Source organism: Mytilus trossulus, chromosome 12, assembly GCF_036588685.1.
Source record: "Mytilus trossulus isolate FHL-02 chromosome 12, PNRI_Mtr1.1.1.hap1, whole genome shotgun sequence".
Lineage (NCBI taxonomy): Eukaryota > Metazoa > Mollusca > Bivalvia > Mytilida > Mytilidae > Mytilus > Mytilus trossulus.
Window position 1 is genome coordinate 52,927,083 of NC_086384.1, and position 11,505 is coordinate 52,938,587.

General features: G+C 31.7%; 1 protein-coding gene across 1 annotated transcript; it reads right to left on the reverse strand.

Annotated features, from left to right (window-relative positions):
- Positions 1-823: 823 nt before the first annotated feature.
- LOC134692838 (short-chain dehydrogenase/reductase 3-like) lies at positions 824-11,445 on the reverse strand. Its single transcript, XM_063553431.1, has 6 exons — positions 11,148-11,445; positions 7,837-7,959; positions 7,568-7,708; positions 6,579-6,817; positions 5,359-5,484; positions 824-2,780 (listed from the first exon to the last, which is right to left on the reverse strand). The coding sequence occupies exons 1-6, from the start codon at positions 11,370-11,372 to the stop codon at positions 2,684-2,686; spliced, it is 951 nt and encodes a 316-aa protein (XP_063409501.1). The 5' UTR covers positions 11,373-11,445; the 3' UTR covers positions 824-2,683.
- Between the last annotated feature and the right edge of the window lie 60 nt (positions 11,446-11,505).

The window sequence follows — 11,505 nt, forward strand, 5'->3', positions numbered from 1 at the left end:
AGTTCATATATAATCTTCCCTTCTGTGGTAAAGTTTGGGGAAAAAATGAATTAAACAAAAATTATGTGTTTTTTTTACAGTAAAAACAGCTATAAATATGATAAAACACATAATTTTCAACATTAACATGAAAAATCTTTCACATGAATTACATACTGCTCTCAAAATTTGCACATTTCATTAAAGATCTAGACTTATTTTCATCTATTACTTCAAAATGGTGTATCTGATGAGTTATTCAAATTTGAGGACACTCCACCCCAGTCACCTTATATATATATATAAAAAAAACTGTGCAAGTGTGGTAAGACCAGTCAAAAATGATATAAACTCCCATCATTATCAATCACATCAAACCTTAGCTTAATTATTATAACATTATTTTTCTTAAACATACATAATCAAAAAATTTCGTATTTAAATTTTAAGGTCAATGAAGCATAACTTAGAGGGCAGACATTTGTATGCAGTAAGCAATTAATATTTGTGGATGATTGAAAATTTGTAAACCTCATATCAATGATGTACAACATATCATAAGTCATTTAAGGTAGCACAATACAAAGATTCTATACCTCCAATTCCACAGTTTTCAAATGCTGTAACTTTCTTTATAATGCTTGAAATTTATAAAAGTGGTAGTTTTGGATAACTACAGATTACTCTTTCAAATTAATGCAATGCAGAGGCGGATTTAATTTGGTTGCTAATATAGGGAATCACTGAAGCGTGACAGGAGCGGCCCCCCTCTTAGGTCAGTCAGTGGGCCCCCACTTATGAAAATTTCTGGATCCGCCACTGCAATGTTAGTATTATTATAATACTATTATACAACAATTATGTAATCAATTATAATAATAACTGTGTCTACAAAATTTTACAAGACATTTCCACTTTCAATTGAAATTAGCTTCTTCGTGAATCCCTCGAGAGGGTTGATTTTATTATATGTTGTTCCTAGAGCCATTATCTACAAAAGCGTGTCTCAGATTTCTGATAGAATGTATAGATCAAATTTTACACCTAATCAAACATTATCTACTTTTATGTGGTAAGGATGTTTACACTAATTACAAATTTATGAGAGAATGGAAAATGATAGCGATTATTTGAGACACCCTTTTGTAGCTCCTGCTGTGTTGATTAAGATAACGTTAAAATTTCTTGTGTAGTTATAGAGATGAAAGAGCTAAATTCATTCAAATGAACTAACCAAGATTTTGCCACTAATTGCATAATAATTGATTTCATAATGAGTGCATAACAAAAATATTGCATTCATTTAAAGGATTAATCTTTTATCTATCTATATATACCTCCTTTATTAATTTATATGCAGTTTTAAGAAAGTAACAGCATTTTAAAGGTTGGAGATTGGAAGCAAAAAAATCTTTGTATTGTGCTACCTTAAAACATTAATACTGACAAGGACTCACTCTTTCACTACATGTGGTGAAAACAAGAAGAAAATGAATTAATGAGACATTTTTCTTATTTACCATTTATTTTCGAAGGTTCCACATTTTCATTGATTGGGAAAATATTTTAACCTTGTTGATATTTGATTCCATGATTTTGCCTTCGACTGCATATGACTTTTGGAAATTAATACAATGTTAGACATTGAAAATAGTTGTTCAAGTCTTCCCATGAAACCCATGAAAATTGGCATCCAACGAATAATAATGACTCCACAGTATAACAGTTCTAGTATATATATTCACAAATCTCCATTTAAAATCCAAACAAGAATGTGTCCATAGTACACGGATGCCCCACTCGCACTATCATTTTCTATGTTTAGTGGACCATGAAATTGGGGTAAAAACTGTAATTTGGCATTTAAATTATAAAGATCATATCACAGGGAACATGTATACTAAGTTTCAAGTTGATTGGACTTCAACTTCATCCAAAACTACCTTGACCAAAAACTTTAACCTGAAGTGGGACGAACGGACGGACAAACGGATGGATGAACAGACGGACGGATGTACAGACCAGAAAAACATAATGCCCCTCTTCTATCGTAGGTGGAGCATAAAAATTGGATAACAAACGACAAATATAATTCCAGGAAAATAATTTCCTGATCCAGTGGTTTCATTACTGTTACCGACCTAAAATATTTGATCACAGTTTTGTTTCATCTATTGCACTGAAAATCTAAATTCCCATGAAGGCCAGTTCCCCCTGAAGGGTGCCCAGTTTTCATTGATTTTTGAACAATACATGGTTTTTAGTAATTTGAGTTTAAAAAAGATCTTCGGATATAAACTATAATGGTTCTTTCTTGAAGAATTTTGTATTATGGCAAATATTTGATTGTTATAATTGGTTTTTTTTTTATTCACAATTCAGTACTTGACATATAGTTTAGACACTTATCAGTTGTTGAACACTGTATTTTTCCCTCTAGATGTCTTATAGTTACTCTAACTCCTTTGTTTTTCTTTCTGTCTGATTAAGTATATATATCAGATCTCTGCATGTTAACAAAATTCATGATTTCAAACAAATAACAATTTTATATTACTTCATCAAAACAGAATATAAAAAAAAGCTACATAAATATACAAGCATCACATACTTGAGTGAGTAAGCTCACATATTATGTATTAAATGAGACATCCACAACAGTTAACAATAAATGCTTCACATAAATAACAGCAGATTAACAGGATTATTCTGTTTTCTGTTTCTGTGCCAACACACTTTCCAGTGCTGAGTCAACACCCAAAAATCTAAATAATGGAGCCATGGCCGTCGCTGGAAATATGCTAAAAATATTTTAAAGTCAATTGTTAATGCATTAAACCAAACACAGATTATAGACAAGTTCAACTGTTAGCTATTATCACTATTTATATAATACCCGTGATTAAAGTATTCAGTAAAGAGAAAGTTGATAAGTGATCATAGATGTAAAAGTTGTTAATTTCTGTGTCATTTGGTCCCTTGTGGAGAGTTGTCTCTTTGGTATCATACCACATCTTCTTTTTTATATCACAGGGTAAAGCATGCTAACATGAAGCTTGATGCCAAACTTCAGAAATCCTATGAGCATTGATTTGCTGTTTCTGAATTATTGCAATACAAATTTCATACACCAAAGAGAGCAGATCTATTGCCTATATTATCTTAATCAAAGAGCAGATTGCTCTGAAGGAAACAATTGCCATTGTTTTCCTTGATACATGTATTAGTTCAACTGCACGTGTAAAATGCTCGTAAAATGTAATTTAAGTAATCTGAATAGTTAATCAACTTTAAAAGTAGCCAATCCTCGATACAAGTGTATGAACAATGTACTTATTGTGTTTTATTTTTGTACTATCAATTCCAAGTTTACTTTCCACAGCAGTCACTGAGAGTGAGAGAAGGTATTTCACTTCGTACCTTATCACCTATTTTCCTACGTGAATTCTATGTGGAACCCCATTCCTAACTCTTTAAATATTTAATTTTCTTTGGGTTAGTGGGCATGACTCCTTTCCGTACACATTCCTCTGTTTAAATTGCGATTGGTTTTTATATAATACGACGTCTATCGACAGAACAAGTTAATTTTTCTCGACGTATGGTCGTTTGACAAAAGTTACTTACAGAAGGGAGACAACTCGAAGCGATAATATGGAAGACTCCATTTTGCCTGAAGGGGTGTTCTAGTTACACCTTTACATTGTGGACTACATTTATTTTAATTTAAATGATGCATACGATTTAAAATTATGCAACAACAATAACCCTCAATAGCAGATAGACATAGAAAGGACCTCGTGAGTTTCAAATGAATAGATGGAGTGGGGAATCCAGAGCAACATTCAATCTGATACCCCTTCAAGTCAAGAAAACTATACGCATGCGCATAATTACCTAAACAAACCCTAGACTTGTGATTTGTAGTGTAGCGGGGTTGCTTCCCCTTAGTACAGGTAGAACATATATAGCCAGTTTTAATCAACTGAGCTAGGGAATCGATTCTTTGGCTCAGTGGGTTAAAGCACTGACTGTCACCCAGACGACCGGGGTTCGAATCCCGGTGGTGACGATATGAATTTGTAGAGTAGATACGTGCTCTCCGGTTACATTTGGCGCCGGACTAAAAAAGCCATGATGGTTATCTGGAGTATAGCCAGGGTTTGTGTTGTCAAGAGTCATATATGAAGATATGATGACTCTTGTGGTGGGGGAATAGTGTAGCGGGGTTGCTTCCCCTTAGTACAGGTAGAACATATATAGCCAGTTTTAATCAACTGAGCTAGGGAATCGATTCTTTGGCTCAGTGGGTTAAAGCACTGACTGTCACCCAGACAACCGGGGTTCGAATCCCGGTGGTGATGATATGAATTTGTAGAGTAGATACGTGCTCTCCGGTTACAGTAGCAAGGACGTATATTAAATGTTAATTAAAGGACCTCCATTTCTTTATGGAAGTACAATATCAAATATCAGTTTCATAACGGTGACATTTAAGAAAACTCTACTTCAGTTCTTATATGACAGAAATAGATTTATCGATCGGAATTCATGGAACTTCGCATGTTATCAAAACTGGGGAATTCCCTCTGACGTGTTTCTAAATTTATAAAAACACTAAATATAAATACTGCTTAATTCTGATTTTCCGTGTTGTTAAAAACATGCATACAAGTCAAAGGAAATATCCAAACATGAAGATTGTGAGAAGAACATTATAGGACAGTTGTTTAAATTCAATCCTTTTGTTTTTTATACCATTTAAAGCAAGACAATCTCAAGAATCTGAGATGTTCCTTGATGTTTAGAATAAAACGGTTGACGTAAGGGCATGGCCCTGAGTCAATGGTATAAGTCTACAGATTGCTTAAAAGCAATTATATCCCAAAAACAGAAAACAACACGAAAACTAATATATGAAACCTGCCTGACAGACATGTTCACCTGACAATTATTCCAAACACCAATCTGATAATTTAATCACTGTTTATAGTATCTGAAATATAGACTTAACAATTAAGGAAAACTTAAGTAACCTTAACAGTTACCGCTACCTACGTACATTATATTATTTGATAAGTCAATATATCTCATGACAAAAGCTGCACCTCTAAGTGTTTCAAACAGTCACTTAACCATGAAAATGAGGTGAAGGACAATGGACATATGACGAGCAGAAACTTCATAACATAAGGTATATCTGCATACAAGGATTGAGGCATCTAGTACTTCTACCTTAAGAAATTGGAAAAAGATTACGCTTTCAGAGATTAGAAATTCCTGTCTCTTTCTGTGACGTAGCAGAAGAGACAAAAAAATGTAAAATTGGAAGAATTGTACAAGATTTATTACCTGTAAACCCATATAATATATATATACCTTAAGCATGGTACTAACAGGTACATAATCCTTGGCATCATTATTATTTTTTCATTACAAAGCACTGCTCTGACTGTTGCTTTCGCCACATAATCTTCTGACAGAGGTGGTATCAGCCAAGGAAATCTGTAATTACAACATAATTGTTATAGCTAATTAAAGGTCCACTTATTCTTGTTATTGGCTTTAAATCACTTTTGAAAATGAATCACACTGTATAGAGTTTATTGATGTCATATCAAAATATCAACCTCAGTATGTAATGGTTCCCAGCAGTTAAAAAAAAAAGTCCATTTATAAGTAAAATACGGAAAAACAGTAACCCTTTTCACAAAAAATCTTAAGTGTAAAATTTATTGTAAGTCTAAAATATTCCTTAACAATTCAATTAAATATTTTTATCGTAAGATTAATTTTACACTTAAGATTTTTTGTGAAAAGGGCTACAGGATTTTTTTTTACTAAATTTACTTCTGTATACTATCTTTTCATGAAAAGCTTCTCTCCAAGTTAAGTAGAAATCCAGAATAGTTTAAGAAAGTTATTAAAACTTTAAAAACTTTAACCACAGAGTGAATATTTGTGGACACTGCCGACAACGACTATGATGACGAGGGAATGTAGGATCGCTATGTCTTGCTTTTTTGGCTCGACAAAACTGGGGTCAAGAAACATGCATTTTTGGTTAATGTACTTTTTTCCAGTTGAAATTATAGGAGGAATAGAGGTTACTAAATATCACAACAAAATAAAAAAAATAAAAAATTACAGAAATCGCTTAAATTTTACAATTGTTTAGTTAAAGTTCAGCTTGTTAGAAAAAAATAATAAAAAGTATAGGTCACAGATGAGTTAAAAAAGATATTTCAATTTAAATGCAAAAAAAAATCTATTTTTGCACCAAAGGGAGATAATTCGGAGCTTTTTCAGTGATTTAAACATTTTAAAATCAAATTGAATGGATTTTTTTGGTTGATTTTTGTATCATATCATAAAGTAGCAACTAATAGTGTAATAAATAAAATTTGAAATGAAAAAAAATGTTTAAAATTTTGCTTAACTTTTTGTACCCTCAAGCCTCCTTAGTCCTGAGACATTACATTACAACTCTTACCTTAAGTTTTAATTCCTGAAACTTCAATAGTCTTACCTTAGTTTTAAGTCCTGAAACTTCAATAGTCTTACCTTAGTTTTAAGTCCTGAAACTTTAATAGTCTCACCTTAGTTTTAAGTCCTGGAACATGTCATTCTGGACCTGGTATGAGTGTACTGAAGTAAGGTGTATATTTGGATATTCCTCAAGCTCTAAATGGAGGGCCTCTGATATCCCTGTTGTCATAAACTTAGACCCACAATAACTGGAGGCCCCTCTCAGTGACATGATCCCTAACATAGAGCTGATTGTAACTATATGTCCTCGGCCTTGGGATATCATTCCTGGCAGAAATGCTTTATATGCCTGCAATCAAAATGTATAGCTTTACAGTTTTTACAAACATTTTGAAATATCTTTACAGTTCTTATTAACATTTTGAAATGATCTTATAGAGTTGATTTGTGTATGGCCTATTGTGAAACAAATCAAAATAATACTAGACCATTATTACTTCTGAAACAAAATATAACGACGAAACATAACTTTTAAATGAAAAGTCATTTAAAATCATTTTCATACTAAAATTAATTTTCTAATTTTCAAAAACATAAAATTTCCAAATATCACACATGCAAGAAACATAAATTTTTAAAAGACTAGTCATTTTTGTTAGATTTTCATAAACTTAATTGATTTTCAGTGGCAGATGCAAAACTTTTTAGACTTTTGAATGGTTTTAATATTGACAAAAAGTTTTTTCTAAAGATCACCATGCTATTGAAATCAAACAATTTTAGTGCTGTATTTGTTTGTCATTCTAAATGTCTAATGAAAATTATCATTACAAACGAATTGAATAAGAATCCTCCATTTCCTAATAGTGGTTTATTAAGTTAGAGAGCTGATCAAAGGATAGCCAACAAGCTGATTGCTAAAGGCCTTACACCAAATAATCAACAGGACCCCAATAAAGGACTGGAGTAAAATTTTGAATGAACTAAAAGAAAAATGAAAAATACATTACCATTACCTAAAACTTTTTTATCTGCCCTTTGCTGCTTATACCTTAGTGATTTTGAAATAAAATTCAATTATCACAGTTTGAAAACTCACCCAAATATGTGCCAATGCATTTATTGCAAAAGTTTTGTGTATATTTTCTTCTGTATCATTTAAGACTAGAGCACCATTAAATATACCGGCGTTGTTGACTAGAATTGTTACATCACCAATAGAACTCTTTATTTCTTCTCCCTGAAATAATAAAGCATGCTTCTTTATACTGATTCTTGTAACATGAAACTTTACAAATAACAAATCAGTGGGGAGATCTGTGTTGAAGAAATATTTAAGCAACAAAAAAAGCCTTCTCTAACAATTACCGTTTTATAGATAAGTTCTCTGTCACAAACATCACAGACAAAATAAGAACAGGACACACCAAGATTCTGTACATCTTCTGTTGTTTTCTGTAAAGGCTCTTCCTTCCTTCCCCATAAAATAATCTGTAAATATCAAATGGTTATATAGAATTAAATGTGTGTATAAATTAAAATTCACTTTCACGTTTGTCTTTCCATTCACAGGGAGAAATGTCTCACTAGTGCAAGGTAACATACAAACTCTTAACATTTGTTTTTGTCATAGATATTCCCTTACACCATGTACATATTTTAAGTACAGGGTTAATGGTCTCATCAGCAATCAGTAATTTATCGCCTACATGTATCTTATACTTGTATCATTTTATCTTCACATGTTGTATAGAGGGGGTAAAATATCCTAACTGCACAGTGAGATAGTATAGAAACCAATTTCAGTAAGCAAGCTGATGTTCTTACACCACTTTTCCTCCTAAAAAGCTTTATCATGAGCCAGTTTTTTTTAGCAATCAAATGACAATTAAAGGCAATATATTATTTTGCAATTGTTTATCTGTACCCAAAATCATTTGAATTCTTAATTTGCTTTCAATATGTGACTAAACCATGTAAAACTAAAGGAAAACATTCTGTCATTAACAATGGTGAAGTTATTATGACAAATTCATTTAAATGTACTTTTTATTTGATATCTTCCTTAGAAGGATTTTCCTCTCATAGTTTGGTACCGATTGGAACAGTGATCAGATGCATATGTCATCTGGAAACACCTTTTCTGAAGAAATTAGCCATACTGATTTTTTTTATTACATGTGAATTCTTAACCAAAATATTATTTTCTAAAGATCACCATGCAATTGAAATCAAACAATATTAGTGCTGTATTTGTTTGTCATTCTAAATAAATGATGCGCTTATTTTATTCATGAACCTGGTTCTATTGATAGATATAATGAACGTTTTACTTGGAATTTATTTTGAGATACATGTATCATGAGTGAATTATTTGCTAAGTCTATATTTTTATCATCTTCGCTAGCCAAGGGTTACGATCCACTCCCGCTTTCACAAGAGAGCGGGAGTGGATCGTAACCCTTGGCTAGCGAAGATGTATTTTTATACACATACTTTTATTTATTAAACATGACAAAACAATTCCTAAACAAATAAATCACAAGAAATACAAAATTTATCAATATTTTTTTTCCAAGAAAATGTAGATAACAAATAATATTATCTCATTTCATCAATGATAAAATTGAGAATGGAAATGGGGAATGTGTCAAAGAGACAACAACCCGACCAAAATAAAAAAACAACAGCAGAAGGTCACCAACAGGTCTTCAATGTAGCGAGAAATTCCCGCACCCGGAGGCGTCCTTTAGCTGGCCCCTAAACAAATATATACTAGTTCAGTGATAATGATCTATTGTTAGAATTGTTAATTTTCAAGAGCAATTTGTTTTGAAAGATTATCGTATTTAATATAAATTTTATTTTTGAAAAACCAAGTGTTGCGTTTTCATTGGCACTCAGTATATATGAAATAAAAAAATGTTAAACAATGATTTAATTATCTGAAAAAGAAACAAAATATCTCATATTTCTTATGCTGGTATCTGAAAATTGACTTTTATGGCTTCTTAATATCAGTGTCAGTAGAAATTAAACCAGCATGATGATGTAAAAGTTTATATAAATTTGATTGAACAATATACCAGCATAATGGTGTATTACATATATATCATGTTATATCAATTACATTACAATGTATATAACATTTTGTGTAAACTTAAAGACAAATAAAATAGTCTGTACATATGTTTTTCAAGTTTCTTTCACTTGCAAGTTTAAAAGAATTAAAACCTAGTCTTTTTGATAATTTACAGGGGTGTAAAATATATGCATGACCAAAGAAGGTTTTGTATGAAGGCACATGAAAATATTTTGTGCTAAAGTTAAACTGTAATATATATAAATATATAGATATATATAAGAAGGTGTGGTAAGAGTTCCAATGAGACATACCCTCAATCCAAGTCACAATCTGTATATGTAAATCATAATATAGGTACGGTCTTCAACACAGAGTCTTAATTGGCTAACATCGAACAGCAAAAGAGCCCAAAAAATGACTAGTTTTATACACTTAAAACAGGAAAAGCTACAGTTTTTGCAATTTCAACACTCCTGATCTGCTACAAATGTAACCATGGTAACCTTACTATAGATGAAAGTGATGAATAATGAATGAAAGGCTTGAACTGTTGAAGACATCAAAATTGTTCAGAAAAAAATGTTGTTTCCTGGAGTCTAAAGGTCAATATAACCTGATAACAATTTGATATTTATTTTAAGCTTCAATCATCAATTAATGAATTTGTGCATAGGGAATTACAATTTGTGACAAAAGGCATTATCATGATTATAGAGGGGGGATAGGACCTTTATCAGGACTCCAGGATTGTTTTTTTTTAAGCCCAGGATTTCGTGTTTTATAAGCTCTGCATTTCGGGATCAGGACCCTTCCTACCCTCTCTCATTATAGCTCTTGCCTAATTTGTATCAATTGAAGACTACTTTCACATATATGCATTTTCCTGTACATTTTAGAATGTCACAGTAAGAGTAAATTGTTCCTTGGATTTTTTGGTAAACTGTGGTACATTTACGTACGTATGACTGAATACATATCAATTATCAGTTGGACTCTCCCTCTTTTATCACAGATTTAAAAGAACAAAACATTTATGCATCATGATCTCAAGTGATGAAACTCATTCTTTTGAGTTCACAAACACAACTAGAAACTAGTAAGATAGTCACTATAATAATCATGATAATACACCTTATCGATATTTGTCCGCCATTACTGGATATCACACAGGTTCCCATAATTAAAATTTTGACGTCATAAAACAAAATATCTGACGCCACAATGGAAAAGTGATTGTTGTTGACGTCAAAAGTTCAAGTGGCCTTGTCAGAGGCCTTTGCGATAAGGTGTACTGTAAATTCAGAAATTAATGCGAGGTTTTTATTATTGCGAAAAATGCGACTGAGGTGTAAACGCAAAAATTTTAAAAACTCGCATTTTGAAATTTTTGATATGAATTTAACAGGATTTTTCTCAAAATCGTAAAAATAAAAATCGTATTTAAGTCTAAACTGACAAAATCGCAATAATAAATGCACGCAATAATTTCTGAATTTACAGTAATTGTTTTTAGTAAAAACATGAGTAGAGACAGAGTATTAGCACATCATAACTTGTACTACAGCATAGTTTTATAGACAAATTGACTACTTACATGTTTAGGTTTTAATTTAGAAAATTGTAAGGCCATTTGCCTCCCAATTCCTCTTCCACCACCAGTTATCAGGATTACGTCGTCTGCAACTGATTTTTCTTTTCTTGGCAAAATCTTTAAAATTAATGTTTTTAAAACATAATAAAACGCTTTAAACACTGAATAAACTGAGAGAAATATAAAACGACAGCATTCCCAAAGAACATATGAACTGTCAGATTCCATAACTAAAGGACTTCACTAAAATGTATTTTGCATTGTTGATGTTTTGATGCGGGTTTTTATCTGCCGCTTGTGGTATTAAAAATATGAACTCTGACATTGAAAACATATATGGATGAAAAATTGTATTTAATCT

Bases quoted from the DNA above. Each gene is read 5' to 3' on its own strand.
- LOC134692838 (XM_063553431.1), bottom strand. From the start codon at position 11,372: ATGGAATCTGACAGTTCATATGTTCTTTGGGAATGCTGTCGTTTTATA. The intron at 5,485-6,578 runs GTGAGACTATTA...TTGTAATTACAG, and splicing joins TTCCAGGACTTAAAACTAAG to ATTTCCTTGGCTGATACCAC. The intron at 2,781-5,358 runs GTATATATATAT...AAATATTTTTAG, and splicing joins CTGTTAGTACCATGCTTAAG to CATATTTCCAGCGACGGCCA.